The sequence below is a fragment of the Heteronotia binoei genome, chromosome 12 (genome assembly GCF_032191835.1).
Source record: "Heteronotia binoei isolate CCM8104 ecotype False Entrance Well chromosome 12, APGP_CSIRO_Hbin_v1, whole genome shotgun sequence".
Taxonomy (NCBI): Eukaryota; Metazoa; Chordata; class Lepidosauria; order Squamata; family Gekkonidae; genus Heteronotia; species Heteronotia binoei.
In genome coordinates, this window is record NC_083234.1 from 70978451 (window position 1) to 71002340 (window position 23890).

Genomic DNA, 23890 nt, shown 5'->3' on the forward strand with positions numbered 1-23890 from the left:
TTATATTTAGCATCTAGAAGGCACTTAAATTATTTGTAAATTGCCATTTGATGGGTGCATTGGTTCCTTGTCATGTTCAATATCATGCCAGTAAAGGGTATTGTATTGTATTGTAACTCTATAGAGAGAAGAAGAAGATGAAGAAAATATTGGATTTATATCTCGCCCTCCACTCTGAATTTCAGAGTCTCAGAGCGGCTCACAATCTCCTTTATCTTCCTCCCCCACAACAGACACCTTGTGAGGTTGAGAGGGCTTTCCCAGCAGCTGCCCTTTCAAGGGCAACCTTTGCAAGAGTTAAGGCTGACCCAAGGTCATTCCAGCAGATGAAAGTGGAGGAGTGGGGAATCAAACCTGGTTCTCCCAGATAAAAGTCCGCACACCTAACCACTACACCAAACTGGCTCTGGAGTAGGGATCCACCACCCGATCCCCATGGCTCAAAGGCATCCAACATCACATTCCACTTTCCACATGCTCTTGTGTGGCTGATGAATAGCCGTGAGTTCCACCCATGAGCTCATCTTTCATTCACAACTAAAATGACTGGACAGGCAAGCTGAACATGCTGCTGCCTTGCTTCAAAACATCCAACACCAAAATAAAGTAAGTACCTTTTCAACCCCCAGGACTTTGTAAACATGTTACCCACGGCATCTTTCATCCACCAGTGAGTGCACTCAGCCAATGATTCTGCCCATAGTTTTCAAAAGCAAGCTGTGGGGAACCCCGGAGCCCTTGCAGATCCACCTCCCTGACAAATGTATTGGGTTGGATCTGGTCTCAACTTTCCAGCAGCCAAATGGAAGTTTCCTGCCTCCCTGCTCACACCGCAGCCCACCAGTCTCCATGAAGCACTGCTCCTGGGGGGGTTGGGGACATCACAGAATGACACAGGCACAGGTCGGCAGCAGGAAGGCGGAACTGGCACTAACTGCCAATTCAGTTTGGCTCCAGACCCTTATCTGGTTCTGTGACCTTCCCCAACCCAGCAGGGGACCCAACAGTGGAGCGCTGGATCTATTTGAGGGCACACCCCAAGTTCATAAAGTGACAAACCAGGTTTGGCTAACAGTGCCATGGAAACCAACTCCATGTCTCCAAACACGCTCTGGTACCCTCTGCAACCTTCAAGGGCCCTGCGGGAAACAGGCAAGGATTTCTTTGCAGATGACAAATTAAAGGTTCTCCTAAAGTCGGAAGTTTGAAAACCGCTCATATTGTAGACCTCATTGCGACTGAGGCATCTCACTCTCCAGTTACCTGTTTTCAGCGACCCGAATGCAAGGAAGGGGGGGCTTGGGAGGGGCAACCTCTTCATCTATGGAATCTGCTGAAACCTCTGTGGCCTGAGTCATCCCCGTTGTCTTGTTGAGAATCTCCATCTCCCGATCCGTCAGGGGAAGCTCCGAAGGGCTGAGGGAGGTCAAAAGAGCAGCATTTGAATAAGCTTTAGGAGCATCTTACACCCCTAAGGGGACAGCAGAAAAGCATATAGGTACTCTGTAAAATGCGGCCTCTCCTGCTCTTTGAGAAGCGAGTTGTCTACTGCCGTGAGGCCCTTCTAATGCACTGCAGTCTATTAATCCAGTGGCTCTCTTCTTCCTTTGTCTTTTTGTATTTAGGATGGTGAGCCTACAGGCAGGTTCTGTTGAAATGACTGGGTGACACCCCCCCCCCCGGAGGGAGGGGGAATGCATGCAGCCACTGAGAATACCCTCCCCCCATCCCCCAAAGGACCAGGGCATGATGAGCTATAGGGATTCAGTAACATACCCAAGCCCTAAAGAAAACCCCTACTTGCAAGGACAGAAGTCTCTCCCCCCACCTTTCAGTTTCCATTTGGGGTACAATCCCCAGGTCTGCTGTGGCTCATACAGCCCTCCCCACCGAAGGAATACAGCACTTTAAGCCCTCTGTCAAATACTGCTGTTACTCACCTGTCTGATTTACATGCAGGCAAAATGGGTTTGACTGGACTCGTGGGGGAGGGGTGCTCTTGCTTCTCAATTGTGAGCTTGACCAGTTCCTGATAACAACAATAATAATAAAAAAAATAAGAACAAAACTTGGCAAAGTTCATGACAATGTTCTGTTCATGTGGGAAAGTGGGCTTCCTGCTTCAAAACTTTAGATTTAAGAGAGACAGACAGACAGAATGGGGGAATGGTTGCAGTGCTGGGCGAAGACCTGGGAGAACCAGGTTCAAGCCCCACTTAGCCATGAAGTTTGTTCTGTTATTTTGGGCCACACAGCCAAAACATCCAGGAAAGATTAATTTTAAAGTCTGCGGTAATCCCGTCCAACTTCATTGGCATTGTTTTTATAGCCTCGACTTTCCCATGCATCATTCTTTTGAAAACTCTGCAGTCAAAAAAATACACCAAGTCACCTGCCTAGCTTGCAGCACACGACTGCTAACATCGGATGAAGTCTGTGTAAGTTTCTTCTGTAGACAGATACTTATCACTCTCTAAGGTGCCACTAGAGCATTTTTAAAAATGCTCTGCGAGTGAAATCTGTGCCCAAAAACAACAACACTCATGTGAAGCTAACAAGGAGAGTCAAAAGCGTTGCAGGGGAATAAACTGCGCAGCAAGGCGGGGTTCACAAAAACAGCTCTCCACAGAGGTTCACTTTCAGGCAGCTTCTAGGTGGTGCCTGTACTGTGTGAATCAGCCTCTGTCCTAAACCCTTCTTCCTGAACCCTCATCCATCGTGCTCTCTCCATCCATCAAAAGGAAATTCCAAAAGGAAGACTTAAAGACCCCACCCCCCTTTTTTGTCGTCAAGTCACAGGTGACTTATGGCAACCTCATTGGGTTTTCAAGGCAACAGATGTTCAGAGGTACCTCTGCCTGCCTCTGCATCTCATCTCTGGCATTCCTTGGAGGTCTCCCATACAGGTGTTGGGGTTTTTTTGTAGCAGGAACTCAATAGGCCCTGTAAGCTCTTGGAGGATAGGCTACTTCATGAGGGCGTGGCCTAATATGCAAAGGATTCCTGCTAAAAAAAAAAAAAGCCCTGCTCCCATCCAAATCCTGACCAGGCCTTACTACCCTGGGCTATCCAAGTTAGGGCTGAAGAACCTTAATTCTGCCATAAATATCAAAGGTTTGCGGAGATACTGTAAGAGAGAATCTCAGATCAGCACTGCACGCAACACTCATGTGGTGTAAGATGCAGCAAAGACTGAAGCAACCCCTGGAAAGCAGAAGTGAAAGGGATCTGCTGGTCTTTCAGAAATAGCAGTAGGACCACAAAAGGGTACAAAAGATGGGTACTTGGGGGGCTGCTATACTGGAATAGATAGCTTCTATACGAGGGGTGGCCAAATTTGCTTAATGTAAGAGTCACATAGAATACCCGTCAGATGCTTGAGAGCCACAAGACATAAACGTCAGATGTTTGAGTGCCACAAGACATGAACGTCAGATGTTTGAGAGCAGAAAGGAAGGAAGGCAAATAGGTGGGGGGAGGGAGAAGTAGAAAGAAAGCAACTTTATCTTTAAATGCATTCTCCAAGCCACTGGCTGGATTGCCTTCTCCAAGTTGGCAGATGGAGTGGTGAGGGCTTCGAGAGCCACACAATATGTGTGAAAGAACCATGTGTGGCTCCGGAGCCACTCCAGTTTGGCCACCCTGGTTCTATACAAACAGAGCCTTGAGCCAAAAGAATGGCTTCCTAGCAGCTGAGATGTAACCAACCAGTCCTACTGAGTTTGATACTGGGAAGAAGTCTTTGTCTTGGAAGGGGACACAAATGGTATGGCGAAGAACCAAGAAATGGCCAATACTGGAGTCACCGGGCTGGAAGCTCTGCCCAGAGAGAGGAGAAAAGCCCCAACCTCCCCCTCTCTATATCCATTTCAGCTGGATTATTGGACAATTCAAATATTACTACCGAAACATGTCATCTACTGCATTTTGAGAAGTCAAAAATCAATTTTTATCTTTGATTTGGCGTTGGGACTTAAAGATCTTTGCTTAAGCTTTATTGCTCTTGAACAACCACCATTCCTTCCAGGCAATCGAGCTTCTAAGAAGCAGGGGGGGGGGGAATCAATATAATTGTTGTAACTAACTAAAGCGAATGGCAAACAAGAGAGAATAATCATTTCCCTAAGCATCAGTTAAGCTGTGCAGCCACATGAGCCAGAAGTCTGGGAGATCAGTTTCATTTCTGCACCAGGTTGCTGGCATCAGAAATGCTACTCTAAGCCCAATCGTGATGGCTTGAAAACAGACGCTTGTGCCAAGTTCAGAGGAGTGGAGAATACCAAGTGGGTTATGGAAAGCCCTAGGAATGAGAGGGCAAGAGACAGCCCGTTCCCTCATCTGTAACTGGGTGGCTACCAATATTTTTCAGTAACTCTCAACTGCGATGGGGAGAAGGAGCTAAAACCAGTCCTGCAAGCACTGAGGGGGGGGGGGGGGGGGGTGGAGCGGGGAAGAGCGGGAATTCAGTGATCTTTCTTCCCCAGCACACTAACTGCATGGAACTTGCTTTCCAAACAAATGAACAAGGGAGAACATAAGAGAAGCCATGTTGGATCAGGCCAATGGCCCATCCAGTCCAACATTCTGTGTCACATAAGAACATAAGAGAAGCCACGTTGGATCAGGCCAGTGGCCCATCCAGTCCAACACTGTGTCACATAAGAACATAAGAGAAGCCATGTTGGATCAGGCCAATGGCCCATCCAGTCCAACACTCTGTGTCACACAGTGGCCAAAAAATGTATATATATATACATACACACACACATATACACACACATATACACACTGTGGCTAATAGCCACTGATGGACCTCTGCTCCATATTTTTATCTAACATGACATCTACTGTCTCAAGCCTGTTCTCAAGCACTGTTTTGTCAACAGCAGGACTAAGCTCGTGCTACAAAAAAGGAAGAGCGTCTGCTTGTATGCAGAAGGTCCCGTGTTCCAATCCCCGACATCTCCAGCTGAAAAGTCCAGGTAGTATTGTATGTGAAAGACTCTGGCATGAGACTCTGGAGAGCCACTGCCAGTCTGAGCAGACAGCGGGGACCCTGATGAAGTGATGGTCTGATTCAATATAAGACGACAACTGCAGATTTATACCCCGCCCTTCTCTCTGAATCAGAGTCTCAGAGCGGCTTACAATCTCCTTTATCTTCTTCCCCCATATCAGACACCCTGTGAGGTGGTTGGGGCTGAGAGAGCTTTCACAGCAGCTGCCCTTTCGAGGACAACCTCTATGAGAGCTACGGCTGACTCAAGGCCATTCAAGCAGCTGCCAGTGGAGGAGTGGGAAATCAAACCCGGTTCTCCCAGATAAGAGTCCGCACACTTAACCACTACATGCATGTTCCATGTGCCTGTGTATACTGTCCTCTGTGGGAAACAGAACGAAGTTGGAATCCAGTAGCACCTTTAAGGCTGACAAAGTTTTACTAAGAATGTAAGCTTTTGTGTGCATTTGTACGAGGAAGCGTGCATGCACACAAAAACTTACATTCTCAATAAAACTTCATTGGTCTTAAAGGTTCTACTGGACTCCAACTTTGTTTTATTGCTTCAGACCAACACTGCTTGCCCACCCCCTGGATTTATCTCTGTGAAAATTATATTGATCCAGTGCACTGACAGATCAAAAACAAACCTAACAGGCAACTGTCAGTCTCTTCTTTCCTCTGCCCAGGGGTTGTTTTGTAGAAAAATAGGTGGTGGAGCTCATCCAGGGATTGTTATGCAGCTGCACCTACTATTCAATGGACAAGGTGGAACTCTCAGAAGGAGGAGGTGGAACTCTCAGAAAAGTTCAGGAGCTGCGCTCCTGTGAGCTCCCACTGGATCTGAGGCCTGCCTCTGCCCCTCTAGGGGTGCTTGCCAGCTCTGTCGACTGCTAAGTGCTGGAAAGAGAGGACCCTCCCAGACTCTCATGAGTGGTGCCCACTGGTGGCCTTTCAGAGATCATCCACAGAAGGGAGATTGTGAGCCCCACAAAGACTCCACCATATCTTAAGCTGCTCTATATTAATGGGAATGGTTTGGATGGCTCTGAAAAGAAGAAAAGAAAAGCCACCCAGAAATCCCCCCAAGCAAATCAGTACTTAAAAACAATAATGTTTTTAAAAATTAGCCAAATGCTTGGAAGCGTATTTATTCTGGCAGCTTGCCAGCCACTGCGGAAGAGATGGTTTCAAAGAGCACAACACTACCCAGAGCATCGGAAGGAATCCACCAGAGAAGACTAGCTTCACAATGGTTATCATCAGCTTTAAGAGATTAGTGCTCTCTCAGGCTGGAAGCAGGGGCTCAATGCCTTTACCCGCTTCTTAAAAACTGTCGCCTTTGTTTTAACAGAAAACCCTTTCCCCAGAGGGGGCAAAATGAGCATGCACCTTGCAGCACACCGTACCTTGACTCCATCTAGAACAGCCTTGATGACCCCTTTTACTGTGTTCACCACCTCTTTGTCTTCGGAGTTCACACCTTCTAGCATCACCTGATCAGACCAACGAACCAGATTGGCCAGACTCTGGTATACACGGCTGTAGCAGGAGGAGATGGCGGAACTGGAGGGACAAAACCATGAGAAAGACCACACCGAGGTCTCAGTAAACAAACTACCGCCAAGCTCAATAAACAAAACTACTGGTCAAGCTCTCTATCACGAGGTGATTTATTCCAAATCACACCCCACCCCACCATTGTCTTAGACAGATTCAGAAGCTCTGACTGTATATATAATAGGCAGTTCAATACAAGCACATGTCTTGTGGGTTATATGTGTCAGATGCGGAATACATGGGGTGTGGGAAACCCCACCAGTTGGGTGGTGAGAACTTTGGAATGCGGTTAGCTGGGATGGGCAGTCCCGTGACAGAAGAGGGTTCTCTTCTGGTGGATCTAAACAGGAAGTGTCCCATGCAGTATGAACATCTTAGTCTAAGGCATCTCTGCATCCAAAGAAATCAGGCTTAGCTGCTGACATAGTTTCCTACCTCCATTTTATTTTCATAACCACCCAGTAAAGTGGGTTAGATAGAACGTTAGACTAGACCAGGGCTGGCCAAACTTGCTTAATGTAAGAGCCACATAGAACAAACATCAGATGTTTGAGAGCTGCAAGGAAGGAAGGAAGGAAGGAAGGAAGGAAGGAAGGAAGGAAGGAAGGAAGGAAGGAAGGAAGGAAGGAAGGAAGGAAGGAAGGAAGGAAAAGAAATAGATGGGGAGGAGGGAGGGAGGTGGAAAGAAAGCAACTAACTTTAAATGCATTCTCCAAGCTGCTGGCTGACTTGGCTGGGAGAAGTGATTTAAAGAGACAAATGTCCTTTTCAGGCTAGCAGACGGGGTGGTGGAGGCTTCAAGAGCCACACAATACGTGTGAAAGAGCCACATGTGGCTCCTGAGCCGCAGTTTGGCCACCCCTGGACTAGACCAAGACAATCTGTAAAACTGATGGAGATCTGCACACAGATCTTTCTCGTCTCAGCCCAACATTCTAACCACAACCTCACATTGGTTCTGTAAGCTGCTCTCCACCAACTACAGATGTTTCCGAATCATCTTCAGGGGGCTGCCCAATGCGCACTATAGTACAGTAATCCATTCTCAAGATTACAAAGGACAATTTGCCAAATTTAAACACTTTCATTAAGACTGTTAATTTTCATTCTAATATGTACAACCATGGATTTGTTGGGCTTGCTCCACCTCTCGCCCCTTGTCTCCCTAGTTCTGAAAACAACACACTGTGGTTGCCGTTCACGGGGAAAAGTGGAACTGAACAACTTCCTTGTTATAGTTTTGGTTCCCCTGTTGCCAGCACAAAACACTCTGGGGTTGAATGGACTGACACGCTTGCATGAATGTAAAGGCTCATGACAGAAAGCACAGTGCTGCCAAAGTTATAAAAGGGAAATAGTTGTGGTCAGCAGCTATTCTCAGGTGAAGGGCTGGGTAAAGCCAAAGTTAACTGCCACTCAAAAACTATGAAAAGGGGAATTCTGTGCCCTGAAGAGGCTAAGCGATTTGCATCTACTTGCTTATTTTGCATACGTTATTCTGTTTTGGCCAGCATCCAGAGAGAAAACCTCTGAAGACTGGCACAGAATCTGAATATTTGCCCCCTGTTGTGATTCTCTGTGGGCTTAAAGTGGCATTGCTCTGAGCCTTTGAGGAGCGAAAACTCAACCAAATTGTAGGCTCAAAGTGGCAATATGAATGGAGATGGTGAGATCCCAGCCCAGAGGTGGGCAGATTAAGGCCCAGGGGAGTTTTTCATCCAGTCCTCAAGCTGCTTCACAAGTTCTCATGAGTCTGTTGGGCCACAGGACTGCAGCATCAGCTAGTGCAGGGGTGTCAAACATACAGCCCGGGGGCCAAAATCAGGCCCCCGGAGGGCTCCTATCAGCCCCCCAAGCTACTGGCAGTCACCTGCTTCCTTCCCCCTCTCTCTTGCTTCCTTCTGCATAAGTTTGCTTTGCCAGGCTTCCTCTATCGCAAAGGAGCTACAGAGCCAAGCCTCTATTTTCTCCATTGGCTGAGGCTCCCCCCTAGGGGAGGAAGGGGGGAGGGATAGCTTGCTTTGCCGGGCTCTCTCAATTGCACAGCAGAGCTACTGAGCCAAGCCTCTCTTCCTTCTGTTGGCTGAGGCTCCTCCCCCTCCTGGCTCCCTGGGGAAGGAAGGAAAGAGCCAAAACTTCCTTTGCCCAGCTCCCTGGATCCCATGGGAGAAATACAAAGAAAGCACCTTTAAGACTGAGTGCTAATGTTTTAAGGATGTTTTAAGGTTTTCAAAAAATCTTTGTGTTTGTCTGTGTCCTTTATAAAGTTTATGTCTCTGCTACCCAATCATAAATAGGTTCACACATGGCCTGGCTCAACCCAACCCAACGTGGCTTGGCCTGACAAGGTCTCATTTATGTCATATTTGACCCCCATAACAAATGAGTTTGACACTCCAGAGCTAGTGGGTTCCTCATTCAGTATCCTGGTCCTTCCACCTAATTCCCTCCCCAACCCCAATCTCACCTCTGCTGGATCCGTGGGTCCGTCTGGACCAGGGGCACGATGGCCTCCAGCACTTTAGTCGCCGACCCGGGCAGCATCTCCAACACCTTCTTGTCGATGGCCATTTTGTCCACGATGGTCTTGAAATAGCGCAGGGCACTGACAACTTCCTTTTCTTTCTCCTCCAGCCAAATGAGATTCTGAATGCAGGGAGGAGAAGAAAAGAAAAGATGGCAAGGGAGACGCAAGGACTGCCAAGGGAACCCAGACTTCAAGCTCCGGCTCACGAGGCCTCCCCGGCTCGCTTGACGTTAGCGCTGCAACCTGGCGGAGAGCAGCCAGCCTTTCTTTCCAATTAAAAACCAACAAGACAGGCAAGGAGATTCTTTATCATGATGTTTCCTCCGTTGGTGGAGGCTCAAAGCAGCTTGCAAAAGCATCGGCTAAAAATAGCCACAGCACAGCAAAGTACGACAAACAAATGAAAAACACCTCCCCCCCCCCCAACAATTCTCACCAGCTCTCAAAGAAAACAACAGACATGGATGCCAACATTCATCTCAGAATGGCTCAAGGAAAGAGGGTTTTTTTAAAAAGAACAAAAATCCATAATAAAAATGCTAGTAAATTCACACTCCACCTTCTCAAAAGTCCCCACCAGCATAATTCAGCAATATATAAACGCGGCCCGATGGTCTCTGAGATAAACCCATGTTGCAAATCTTCCTAAAAATGATAAGGGGGGGGGGGGGGGCTTTGGTTCACAGTCTTGGGAAGGCCTTTGCAGAGAGATGGGGCAAAAACAGAATGAGTCCAATTCCTGCCAGAAACCAGTCAGACGTGAGGTGAGGTGGAAACAGGGAGATCTAAGAGAAGTTCATCCCAAGGGAAACAGGAAAAGGAGAGCCCCAGGCTGATGAGGACACAAGAAGGGACACAGGCGAGGACATGGCAGTTGATCAGGGGTGGGGAACCTTTTTTCTGCCAAGGGCCATATGGATATTTATAACATCATTCGCAGACCATAAAAAAATTATCAACTTAAAAAACAGTGCTCTGCGAAGGGAGAACGATTCAGGCTCTCAAAATTGATGCAAATAATTGTTTTTCTATTTGAAGTCATGTGGAGAGAGCCTAATCTGGCGCACACACACACACACACACACACACACAAACACACCTGGCCCGCCACCCTAGGCAAATGCACAGGTCCAGGGCTTTTTTGTAGAAAAAGCCCAGCAAGAACTCAATAGCATATTAGACCACATCCCCTAATATTAGCATATTAGGTCACACACCCATTAGCATCTTAGGCCATACCATCTGGGATAATCAAGTGCAAATTGAACTTTTCCAGGCCCTGCAGCAATTCTGGCCAGCCAGCCAGGCCCCAGGGAGGCTGCCACACAGTATATCTGAGCCCTGTGATCCCTGCCTGGCCCTGGGGAGGCTGCTGCACAGCACGGTTGGGCCCCATGATCCTCATTGGCCAGCCAGGCCCCAGGGAGGCTGCCACATGGCTCAGTTCAGCCCAGCAATCTCCGAGGGCCACACCAAGTGACCTCGAGGGCCGCATACAGCCCTCGGGACGGAGGTTCCCCATCCCTGCAGTAGATGCAGGAAAGAGCACAGAGGTCTTCACACTGCTGTATTGGGATGGGAAACAATGGCTTTTTAGAGCGCCTGAATTTCCTCCGGTCAACAGCTGGAAAACGAGAGCTTTGTTCTCTTAAGCGTGTGAAATTTGCCTATTCCGTTTCTCCCAACAAAACAAGAGAGAGGGTGACACAAGGAAAAGGAAATCAGGGTGGTTAAAATACACATCCAGACAAATCAACAATAGCTAAAGATACTTAAGAACATAAGAGAAGCCATGTTGGATCAGGCCAATAGCACATCCAGTTCAACTCTCTGTCACACACTGGCCAAAAAACCAGGTGCCGTCAGGAGGTCCACCAGTGGGGCTGGGACACTAGGAGCCCTCCACTGTTGTACTCCCCCAAGCACCAAGAATCATCATCAGTTGCCCCAGTCAGAGAGTTCCATCTATCCCTTGTGGCTAATAGCCACTGATGGACCTCTGCTCCATATGTTTATCTCTTCTTGAAGTCATCTATGCTTGTAGCTGCCACCACCTTTCGTGGCAGCGAATTCCATGTGTTAATCGCTCTTTGGGTGAAGAAGTACTTGCACATGCTAATATTATAAATAGGACTGTCTGTGATTCATGCTTAAAACACACTTTTAAAATTCTGCATTTAAAAAAAAAAATCTAAATTTTTGTGCCAAGAAAGGCCATAATCTCCAGTTTTCATAAACAGCGGAAAGTAAACATTTCTGCATATTTTAATTTTATTTTTTTTCGCATAATAGGTTTAGCTGATGGGGAGGGTCTAGAAAAGGATTCATGACACTGTAATCCCATTCCATGTCTAAAGCTTGAAAAATCTTATTCAGCTCCCCCCCTCCACTGACTTTGGAGATTAAGGCAGGTATCTGTTACGCTCACACACTTTCAAGGATATCTGTGCAGCCAGCCACAGGGGGCAGTGACTTTTTCTTTTTCAGGGGAAGCTGAGATACCAGGAAAACTAAACACTCAGCCCAACACAACTTCCTATGTATGTTTTGTGTGTGGAAGGGTAAAAATGTTATGGGTATGCAAATCAAGCAAGCAATCGCCTTTCAAATATTCAGAGATGCTACAACAGCGGTACTCACACAGTGAGCTGCAGAGAGCCATATTCACTGCCACCATCAGCTGAAAGAGTAATATTACCGTATTTGCCGGCGTATACGACGACTGGGCGTATAAGACGACCCCCCAACAATTCCACTCAAAATATAGAGGGCTCGTCCCGCTGCTCGCTCCCTGCATGCCCAGCTCGCCGCCGCCTCCTCCGTGCTTCGTCGATGTGCGACTCCTAACGCAACGGGGCAGAGGCACGGGATCTCCCGCCGTCGATAGGGCGAAGCTTTGCCCATGATCCCGCCCGGCTGCCTAGAGTCGTGCTGGCCTCTCTGGCTGTAAAAAAAGTGCCAAACTTCCGCTCAGCAGAGGGCGGGCACCTCCGTCTCGGCGATTCGCTTCCTCCGGCTGTGAGATTGTAAGCTGTCAGAGCGCCGGCTCTCCCTCAACAACCTCATTGCGGAGATATGAATGAGATGGGCGGGCATCGGGAGGCCACTATGGGCACCCGGCGTATAAGATGACCCCCCCACTTGGAGGCATGTTTTTCAGGGCAAAAAAGTCATCTTATACGCTGGCAAATACGGTAGCTAGATTTGAGTCCAGTACTACTAAGACGTAATGGACATAAACGTGACATTACAAAAAAAAAAAAATCAGAGCGCTCAAAAAAGAGTGGGAGAACATTTTCATCTCGCTGATCAGTCCACTGCTGACCCTAAAGAGTCAAACACAGAAGCTTCAATGGGAGATTACAATGTGAGATTGCTGGACTCAAGTTCATTCGCAAAGTCAGAACAATGCCATCCCCGCCCCCCGGGGCTGAATAGGGAAACAAGATTCTTATCTCATTACAGATGCTAATTTTTTCTGTCCCAAAGCATTTCTTCAGTGCTGTAAGTAAGCTGACTACAATGTGCACTGATCCAGGTGGGCACCCCTGTTGGTCTGAAGCAGGAGTCAAGTTTCACCTTAAAGACCAACAAAGTTTTATTCAGAATGCAAGCTTCCGTCTGCTAGAAGCACACTTCTAGGTTCCATCCTATTGTCTGATGAAGTGTGCTTCTAGCACACGAAAGTTTACATTCAGAATAAAACTTTGTTGGTCTTAAAGGTGCCACTTGACTCCTGCTTTGTTTTACAAGATGCATTGTATCTCTGAATCCTGTGTCTCCAGTTTCCAATACCTCCCCCCTCCACCTTCTAACTTGGGTTCTCCATTCCAACGTACAGCTGATGAAGGGACCTTTGCCTCTTGAACAATATCTATTTGTCTGGGGAGGGCTATGTCTAGCTAACTGTTGGCAAGATGGCATTTAGCTAAAGTGGAAAAATTGCATTATTGAGCCATACCATAACTGCCCCCCCCCCCCCCCACGGCACTGTGTTTGAGGGAACCACTCTTGAGGTCAGCTGTTCCTTACACACAGCTTGATTCATAATGTTTGCTGAAGGGAACGCTTCTGCATCCTTTCATCACGAAGGAAAATATATATATATATATATAATTTGTGTGTGTGTGCATGTGCGCGTCCATGCCTGGAAGTCACCGCAACCTCTGGCAACTCCTACTGGGGCATGGAGGACATTCAGGCTTGATAGAGCTGCTTCTGCCTCCCAATCCAGTATTCTTCTGAGGTTTCCCTTCCAAATACATGCCAGGGTTGGCCCTGCTTAGCTTCCAGGATCTGAGACCCAGTTTGGTGTAGTGGTTAAATGTGTGGATTCTTATCTGGGAGAACCGGGCTTGATTCCCCACTCCTCCACTTGCAGCTGCTGGAATGGCCCTGGGTCAGCCATAACTCTCTTAGAGCTGTCCTTGAAAGGGCAGCTTCTGAGAGAGCTCTCTCAGCCCCACCTACCTCACAAGGTGTCTGTTGTGGGGGGAGGGAAGTAAAGGAGAAAATGAGATTCAGAGTATAGGGTGGGATATAAATCCAATTTCTTCTTCTTCTTCTAACAAGAGGGGACATCTACAAGCCTTCAGGCTCGCTCGGAATGCGAAGATCCAAACAGACTACGCAAAGGCCTGTGCATAAGTCACAATTCCATGAAGAAAAAGAGACTGGATTTATATACTGAGCCCGATAGGGGAGGGCGGGTATAAATATAATAAAATAAATATCCCGCTCAATCTCCTTTCCTTTCCCCTTCCCACAATTGACACCCTGTGAGGTAGGTGGGGCTGAGAGAGCTCTGACAGAAACTGCCCTTGAGAGAAACAGCTCTGACAGAGTTATGAATGACTCAAGGTCACTCTAGCAGCCACATGTGGAGGATTGGGGAATCAAATCCGGTTCTCCCAGATAAGAGCCAGTTTGGTGTAGTGGTTAAGTTTGCAGACTCTTATCTGGGAGAACCGGATTTGATTCCCCACTCCTCCACTTGCAGCTGCTGGAATGGCCTTGAGTCAGCCATAGCTCTGGCAGAGTTGTCCTTGAAAGGGCAGCTGCTGTGAGAGCCCTCTCCAGCCCCACCCACCTCACAGGGTGTCTGTTGTGGGGGAGGAAGGTAAAGGAGATTGTGAGCTGCTCTGAGACTCTGAGTGGAGGGCGGGATATAAATCCAATATCTTATGATGATGATGATGATGATGAGATCAGGCTTGCCTGGGCCATCCAGGTCAGGATGTTATAACTATAATCTCGAACGGCATCCACCTGATTTTCCAAGCCATTTACTTCCATCTTTAACACACAACCATAACTTTCCAGTGCCTCCAGCAGCAGTTGTTTTCTAGGTCGGAGCCACCTGCCAACCACAAGCTGCGCTGGGCAATGGCTTGGCAGATGAAGGAGGTGCCACATCGGGGAGCAGTGCTCAGAAGAGGCACAGGTGACGTGTCACAGGCCTGGAGCGCTAAACAACCACTGTGGGGTATCATTTTCCTTCATGCTGAAAGGATGAAAGGATGCAGAATCAAGCTGTGTGTAAGGAACAGCTGACCTCAAGAGTGGTTTCTGCAAACACAGGTGCCGTGTTTAGCAATCTGATGGGGGGGGGGGCAGTTATGGTATGGCCCAATAATGCAATTTTTCCACCTCAGCTAAATGCCATCTTGCCAACAGTTAGTTAGACATGGCCCTCCCCAAACAAATAGATATTGATACTCAAGACCCCATCTGCTCTAGAACAACCAGTCTGGCTCTGCAGAAATCTCAGGGTAATTCTTTTGCCCCGCCTCAGCTACCACCACCCTTCCCTCCCGCTCAATCTTATCACTTGCCTCTCAGCTAATCAATTGGCCACAGACAGTCATTAAAATGATTGCATGTTAACCCTTCCGCCAGCTGCACGGCTAAAATGTTTGCATCACGAGGCCAGCCACTAGGCTCTTTTCCCTCTTTGTTTTTAGCCAGCTGCATCAGCTGGGCGTGCTCCTGCCACAGGAACGCTCAGACCACACTGCTTTGGGGTGCCATTTTGCAGATCCTTTTGCTGCTTTCTCCTGCACCTCGTTTTGCTAGCTCACCAAGCTACTGCTCTGCGGGCCAGCTATAGCCGCCTCTGTGACCTTTTATGCCCACCAGCCACCTTCCCTCCCACCTGTCCCAAAGCCTCCTGATTTCTTAAACTCTTTCCCCTTTCCTCCCTCTCTGTCCCACGCGTTCGACTTCTCTTCTAGAACACTGACAGATGAAGGAGGTGCACATCGGGGAGCAGTGCTCAGAAGAGGCACAGGTGACGTGTGGATTGCCTGCACTGCCTGCCTCCTGCTGCGAAGCCCACAGTGCCCTCTTGATCCCAAATGGAAGTGAAGCCTCTTGGCAGAACCAGCTTCTGTGCAGTTCAGGCAAGGCAAAAAAACCCCCAGAGGGGGTGAAGGGGAGGTGGTCCGTGAAGTAAGCAGGTCTCTTATTTGCTCAGCTAACGGCACAGACCAAGCCTAGCCCAGGGGGGACACAGTGTCACATGACTGGCTCTGGCCTTATTGGTGTTAAGAAGTCTCCTTGACTGGTGTAGCTGCTCTCCCTGCAGTCCCGTCTTCAGCCAGTGCTCCACAGCGAATTTCTCCATTCAGAATTAGGAGGGATTCCTTCACACCCAGCGACCCTGCCCTGGCCAGGCAGCCTGTGGTTGGCCCAGGTGTGCTCTGAGATGACGAGAGCAAAGCTTGGAGGTAGCCCGGCAGCCTCCTGCTCTCCCCTCCCTCTTTTGTAGGGACGGGAGGGGAAAAGGCAGGCCCACAGAGCCACTGTGGCCACCACAAAGCTGGAGGGAGGGAGGGAGTGGAGCCCGGTGGTGTAGAGCTAGCAGTCGCATGCTTTTCCTCTCTGCCTTTTTGAAGAAGATGATATTGGATTTATACCCCACCCTTCACTCTGAATCTCAGAGTGGCTGACGTATCTCCTTTACCTTTCTCCCCCCACAACAGACCCCCTGTTACAGGGGTGGCCAAACTTAAGCTCGGGAGCCACATGTGGCTCTTTCGCACATATTGTGTGGCTCTCGAAGCCGCTACCACCCCACTGGCTGGCTTTGGAGAAGGCATTTCTCTCTTTAAATCACTCATCCAAGCCAAGCCAGCCAGCAGCTTGGAAAACACATTTAAGATTAAATTGCTTTCTTTCCACCTCTCCCTATCTTCCTTCCTTCCTGCTCTTAAGCATCTGACGTTCATGTCTTGCGGCTCTCCAACATCTGACATTTATTCTATGCAGTTCCTACATTAAGGTAGGTGAGATAGGTGGGGAAGGTGAATGAGCCAACTGATATAGTGGTCCTGGGGACTGGGGTACCATTCAGGGCTGCCACTAAGCCTTTTTCGGTGCTGCTGGCACCTCACCCTTAGGCATTCTAGAGCCACTTCTGGACACCTGACTCTCTTGTCCCTTCTCCCTTCACTGTCATCTCCACTGCCCAAAATCACCTGGCCATGCTAATCTCTCACAGGCCACATTTGGGGACAGAGATTGCAAAGAAGACCACAAACGTCCCATAGCACTGACAATCCCACTGGACAAATATAGATATTCAGAAACATTGATGTGCATCTTGGTTAAAATGCGTGGATTGATTTTATTGTATATTTTTTTTCATATTCGATGTGGTTTTTAACTGTTGAACCTTTTAGGGGAGGGCAGGATATGAATTTGATAAAATAAATAAAAATAAAGCTCTCCAGAAAACACAACGCTGTATGAATATAACGCCACAGATCCGTATGCCAGGGGAGTCTCTCGTACCAAGCCATACCAGCTGTTCAGAAACTGCCATAATGCCAGCAAAGCAAACCTCAAAGCAGACCCCACACAGACTGGTTCCGCCATCTCTGCGAGCGGCTTACCTTGTTTCCTGCTTTTTCGGGCGTTTTCTCCACTAGGTCCGGCTGCTTCCCTTTCTTGGAGGGCGTTCGCTTTATTTTGGGCGAATGGAACTTGTCCATAAACTTCATGGTGAGGGACGACAGGTGGGAGCGCTGGGAGTCTATGAAGAAAGAGCACAGGGATTCGCACCGTCAAAATGGGAAGCAATTCTGCCCGCTAGGGTATGTAGAATCTTTCGGGCTCGAGTGCCGTGTTCTACTGGAGAAAGTTTTTCTTCCAGACGTTTCGTTCTCGGCTGCGGAGAACATCCTCAGCGGCGTTGCAGCCGGAGCAGGCGTTCTGACCTTCTTGGCTGCTGTGCATTGAGTGAGCAGCCAAGAAGGTCTCAGAACGCCTGCTCCGGCTGCAACGCCACTGAGGATGTTCTCCGCAGCCGAGAACGAAACGTTTGGAAGGAAAACTTTCTCCAGTAGAACACGGCACTTGAGCCCGAAAGATTCTACAAACCCTAATGATGATGCCAGCCGTGAAAACCTGAAATCTTTGAATTCGGCCCGTGTTGAGGACTGCGGCAGCGAGGCCTGCTCCAAGTGGGAGGCTTCCCGAAGTTCTCGGATGACCCAGCCCTGCCCAGCTTAGCTAGAAAACTCCACAACCATTTGCACAAGTCCCTTGAGGCTTGGGTTGCCAATCCCCAGGTGGGGGCAGGGGATCCCCTGGTTTGGAGACCCTCTCCCCACTTTTGGGTCATCAGAAAGCAGAGGGGGGGGATGTCTTCTGGGCACTCCATTATTCCCTGTGGAGACCCATAGGGTATAATGAAGAATTGATCTGTGGGTATCTGGGGCTCTTGGGGGGGGGGGGTGTTTGAGATAGAAGCGTCAAAATTTCAGCATAGCATCGCGTGCCTCTCTTCAAAACACTTTCCAAGTTTCAAAAAGACTGGACCAGGGGGTCTAATTCTAAGAGCCCCGAAGAAGGTGCCCCTATCCTGCATTATTTCCAATGGAGGGAAGGCATTTAAAAGGTGAGGCCAGAACTCCCTTTGGGGTTCAATTATGCTTGTCACACCTTTGCTCCTGGCTCCACCCCCAAAGTCCCCAGATGTTTCTTGAACCGGACTTGGCAACCCTACTCGAGTAACCTGGGGGTTACTGTGTAGTTCTGCCAGCCTCATGCAAGCCTCCACCCCTTCTGATGCATTTCATTTAAAAATCTATGGTGCTATTGCATTTTGGGATACAGCGTGCAGTTCTGGCTGCCCCATTTCAAAAGTGCATTGAGGGCTGGCAAGAATGGGCAGCCAACCTCTTCAAGGGGCTGGTGCACCTTCCCGACGAGGAAAAAGACTTCTTTTAAACATTTTCATCCCACCTTTTCCCCACAGACGGCTAACAACGCAGCAACCAAGTTGTGAGGACACAAAATATACCCCATTCAGTGTATATATTTGGAGGGTCTTTTCAATTATTAGAAAAAGGACAAACAGAGGGAGATTTGCTAGAGCTTTTTAAAATTATGCACGGGGCAGACGGAGAACACTCCCCCCCCTCCCCTTTTACAGAGTGCCAGAACACAGAGGAACCCCCAAATGACTGATAGTAGATGTAGGAGAGACAAGAGAAAGCACATTTTTTTTATGCGGGGCCTGACCAGCTGTGGAATCTACGGCTCGAGAGGCGGCAAATGGCCACTGGCTTAGACAGCTTTAAAGGGGGATTAGATACATTCATAGGGAAGAATAGGGCTATGGATAGCTGGATGGAATGTGCACATTCAGAAGCTGCCTCTCTGCAGCAAATGCTGGTGATAAACAGCACGGGAGGGCGACTGCCTTTACGTCCCGCTGGCGAGTTTCCTGAAAGCATCGAGCACAGACAGGATACAGGACTATATAGCCCTCTGGGCTGACCCAGCAGGGGGTTTCGAACTTTTAAAACCTCAGGTCGTGTTTGCCAGAGATCACACATTCCCCCCACTGCTTTGGGAGCATGACTTGGGGAACAGAAGGAGGGGAAGAAGTAAGAGCCAGTTTGGTGTAGTGGTTAAGTGCGCGGACTCTTATCTGGGAGAACCCTGTTTGAGTCCTCACTCCTCCACTTGCAGCTGCTGGAATGGCCCTGGGTCAGCCATAACTCTCTTAGAGCTGTCCTTGAAAGGGCAGCTTCTGAGAGAGCTCTCTCAGCCCCACCTACCTCACAAGGTGTCTGTTGTGGGGGGGGGAAGTAAAGGAGAAAATGAGATTCAGAGTATAGGGTGGGATATAAATCCAATTTCTTCTTCTTCTTCTTCTTCTAACAAGAGGGGACATCTACAAGCCTTCAGGCTCGCTCGGAATGGGAAGATCCAAACAGACTACGCAAAGGCCTGTGCATAAGTCACAATTCCATGAAGAAAAAGAGACTGGATTTATATACTGAGCCCGATAGGGGAGGGCGGGTATAAATATAATAAAATAAATATCCCGCTCAATCTCCTTTCCTTTCCCCTTCCCACAATTGACACTCTGTGAGGTAGGTGGGGCTGAGAGAGCTCTGACAGAAACTGCCCTTGAGAGAAACAGCTCTGACAGAGTTATGAATGACTCAAGGTCACTCTAGCAGCCACATGTGGAGGATTGAGGAATCAAATCCAGTTCTCCCAGATAAGAGCCAGTTTGGTGTAGTGGTTAAGTGTGCAGACTCTTATCTGGGAGAACCGGATTTGATTCCCCACTCCTCCACTTGCAGCTGCTGGAATGGCCTTGAGTCAGCCATAGCTCTGGCAGAGGTTGTCATTGAAAGGGCAGCTGCTGTGAGAGCCCTCTCGAGCCCCACCCACATCACAGGGTGTCTGTTGTGGGGGAGGAAGGTAAAGGAGATTGTGAGCCGCTCTGAGACTCAAATCCGGTTCTCCCAGATAAGAGTCCAGACACTTCACTACACCGAACTAGCTCTCAAACTGTAAACACAGCAAAGTGTGGCAGAACAACAACAATGAGGAGGAGGAGGAGGAACAATTATAGGAAGGGAGAAGAGAAACTGCATCTTGAGCATCAGTTGGGTGGGCAATGGCTCCTTCCCTCTGCACACTTAGGGCAGGCCCAGCCCTTTATTACAGCCTGGTATGAAAGGAGAAAGCCATGTAGAGAGTTGCCAACCTCCAGGTTGCGCCTAGAGATCTCCCAGAATTACAATTAATCTCCAGATTACAGAGACTAGTTCCACTGAGAAATGGCTGCTTTGAAAGCACTATACTTCACCAAGGTCCCTCCTCCCAAACCCTTTCCCCAGGCTCTATCCCTCAAAACTTCCAGGAATTTCCCTGCCAAATGAACACAGGAAGGGGTCCAAAGCAATATTTCAAGAAGCACGGTTCAATTTTTTAAAGGAAAGCAGGGGGCAAAGTGGACAAAGGATTTCTCCTCCTTGCCATTCATTTTTTTTCTGTGTGAGCTATTTCAGTCTCTGCACATGTTTTAAAACTCTGAGCTCTGGGCCTGCAAGCTGAGCATTTCAGTGCCGGCAGATATTTTTAAAAGGACAGCTATGGATCTAAATAAATCTGCCTGCTTTTCACGGCAAACAACTCTGCACATGCTTTTTGGAAAGAGTGCTGCAAGAGGCCAAGTTATATAGCAAACAAAGGACTTGCCTTCCAGGCTATCGAAAGGCAGAAGAAAAAATGTTTCTGCTGTTCGTGCATGCACGCGCATGTGTGTCCTCCCCCTCCCCCCTCCCTGCGCAAGGATGAGGCTGCCTTGGTTATAAACGATCCCTGCCCTTTTCCTAACCACGTGCAATTATGCTTGGCCAGCAGAGTTTACTCTGGCATTGAGCAGGGCACACCAAGAATCTTGGGTCTCACTCTTTTATTATAAAGTCCTATTTTTCATGGCTGCTAGAGGAGGGGAGGGGGGACTTTTAAACTCTGCTTTCCAAATAACAAATATAACCTGTTACCCAAATCTCTTTCTGGCAAGAAAGAAATGATTGCCTTGCTGGATCTGACTCATGACTGGCTCCAGCCAGTATCCATCTAGGCTAGTATCCGTTATGCCGATAAAGGTTCTGTGACTGTGACTAGCGGAGCTTAGCAGGAACGCAGTTCCAGCTGGCTTGGTGTCAGGGGGTGTGGCCTTATACGTCAAGGAATTCTTGCTAGGCTTTTCCCACAAAAAGCCCTATGTGAAACAGGGGGGTGTAGCCTAATATGCAAATGAGTCCCTGATGGGCTTTTTCTACTAAAAAAAGCCCCGGTGACTAGTATCCTGTTTTCAAACAGACGGAGGTCTCTAGGCAGCTCCCAAGCAAGTCATGAAAGTGAGGGCCGCCCACTCTTTGCTCCCAGGCTGCTGGTAGACTGCGTCTGTACAAGGAGGATCCAATCCTAGCTACAGTTGGGAGGCTGAAGGTAATCTGTGAATGAGTCTAATTCTTTACAAAAATATCAGAATCCCTTTTCAGAGCCAGGTCAAGGAATCCATTGAATCCAGGACTCTGTTTCCAAAAAGAGCTTTCCCCTGTTAGTCTGTCCTACCATTTGCCAGTGAGAAACATTGCTTGTGCACATGGAGGTTCCATTCTGCTTTCCAGAACACCACTGTTTTTTTAAAAAAAATTTAGTTATTTTATTCATTTTCAAGATTTATATTTTGCCTTTCTTCCATTGAAGGATTCAAGGCTTTTTAAAAATTATTTTTAAGCCAGCCCACAAGTCTATGCTAGCTATCTGTGGGATGCTGACAACTACAAGGGGAAAACCAAGCAGCAGCGAATTGGCACTTTTCCAGTTTACAGAAGCACATCTGCTTGGCTTCCCAACAGGGCTCTCGTACACAATCCTCTTCCCTCACAATAACCCTGTGAGGTGGGTTAGGTTGAGAGTGTGCGACTGGCCCAAGGGCACCCCGCAAGCTTCCATGGCAGAGTTGGGATTTGAACCTGGTTCTCCCAGACTCTAGTTTGACACTCTAATCCAGGGGGTGTCAAACATGTGGCCCAGGGGCCAAATCAGGCCCCCAGAGGGCTCCTATCAGGCCCTCAAGCAACTGGCTGTAATCTGTTTCCTTTTCCCTCTCTCTTGCTTCCTCCTTCTGTATCATAGCTTGCCAAGCCCCTCTTCCTTCTATGGGCTGAGGCTCCTCCCCCTCCTGGTCCCCTGGGGAAGGAAGGGAAGAGCAGAGCTTCCTTTGCCCAGTTCCCTGGATTGCATGAGAGAGATGCAAAGAAAGCACCTTTAAGACCAATGAGTGCTAATGATATGATATGATAAATTTATTGTCATTGTTCTCAATAAAGGAAAATGAGAGCAACGAAATGAGGTGCTCTTCCACAAACATACCAACACATCAACACTAAAAAAAAGACATATACATAAACCATTTAAATACATCTAAAAGAAATAACCATTAATGACCCTACATTTAGCCTACATCTAAAACAAATAACCATTCATATCTCTGCATTTAGCCTAACCACAGCACTTGGATAGAAGCTGCCCTTAAATCTATTTGTCTTAGCCTTCAACACTCTATATAGTCTGCCCGACGGTAAGATCTCAAATAGCAAGTGGCCCGGATGTGAAGGGTCCTTTAAGATCATTTGTATCTTCCTTTTACATCCCATATTATACAGATCCACCAATGAGGGGAGAGAGCATCCACAAATCTTCTGTGCTCTTACCATCACTCTTGGAGCACCCTTCTCTCTGCTTCCATGCAGCTCCCAAACCACACGCAGAGGCAATAAGATATAATGCTCTCAATGGAACTACGATAAAAGGCAACCAGCAGACTCCCTGACAGTTGTTGTGATCTTAAGAGTCTTAAATAGTATAGTCGTTGCTGGGCCTTTTTCTCTAGAGCTGAAGTATTTGCCCCCCATGTTAGATCCTGTTTCATAGTAATTCCCAAAAACTTCCATTCTGTCACCTGTTCTACCATAACACCATCAATAAACAATGGCTGAATATCCAGACTACTCTTCCTGTAATCCACTATGATTTCCTTCGTCTTATTTACATTAAAAATAAGATTATTTACTTTACTCCAAAGGGACAGCTGATGAACTTCCCTCCTATACGCAGACTCATCATTCTCGGAGATGAGCCGAGATGTTTAATGTTTAAGCATATTTTATTTAAGCTTTTTAAAAAATCCTTGTGTTTGTGTCCTTTATAAAGTTTATATCTCTGCTACCTGGCATTACATTTTATGACACACGTGGCCCGGCAAGGTCTCATTTATGACAGAACCGTCCCTCATAACAAATGAGTTTGACACCCCTGCTCTAACCTCTACACTACTCCAGCTCTTTTTCTTATTCGCCACTGGCTGGTGGCAACTTGTAAGCCTGATTTCAGTCTCACAGCAAACAGCAAAAAGTGTTTTTTCAATTTATCTCCACAGCTCCAGTTTAAGCAAGAACAGACACCCTCGGGGTGCTGAATTCCATACTTGTGCGGTAACCCTACTGCAGCAAGCCCAGAGCTGGCACCACTGAGCAAGCTAAGACGGGCCATTAGCACACAGACAGCTGTCCAGCTGAGTCACACTGAAAGCTCAGCAGGCCGGCACTCAGAAAGTGCACACCACAACATAACAGAATTAAGCATTTCGCTCTACCCCTTTGCACCTTTAATCTGCAGCTGGCTTCCATTTCAGCGGGGAGCTGGTAAGTCATCGTTCGACACCGTGGTCTTTGTAAGCGTCTTCTGCTCCCTCCCTCTCAAAGTCACACTGCGTTTTGCCCAAGGAGAATGCTCGAAATGTGTTTGCTATGGAATTGGCTAGCCTGCGACATTTCTAACGAGATTTCTATGTGCACGCCCGGGCATTTGACATCACCAGAACAAATGCTATGGGCAGTGTTCGCCGAGGGGTGTGGTGTGTGCGTGTTTCCAGACATTCTAACATGCCTCCTGACCTGGGTGTTTAAAAAGAAATAGAA

The 23890-nt window shown here is 48.0% G+C and overlaps 1 protein-coding gene across 6 annotated transcripts in view; it reads right to left on the reverse strand.

Annotated features, from left to right (window-relative positions):
- Positions 1-23890, reverse strand: part of RAPGEF1 (Rap guanine nucleotide exchange factor 1) — a 192535-nt gene that overhangs the window by 77923 nt on the left and 90722 nt on the right. For all 6 annotated transcript variants that reach the window (XM_060250718.1, XM_060250717.1, XM_060250716.1 and 3 more), the window contains exons 2-6: positions 16982-17121; positions 9027-9205; positions 6409-6565; positions 1941-2029; positions 1264-1416 (exon numbers count right to left, since the gene is read on the reverse strand). In XM_060250718.1, coding sequence (XP_060106701.1) covers positions 1264-1416; positions 1941-2029; positions 6409-6565; positions 9027-9205; positions 16982-17121 — 718 coding nt within the window. The remainder of the gene's footprint in view (positions 1-1263; positions 1417-1940; positions 2030-6408; positions 6566-9026; positions 9206-16981; positions 17122-23890) is intronic.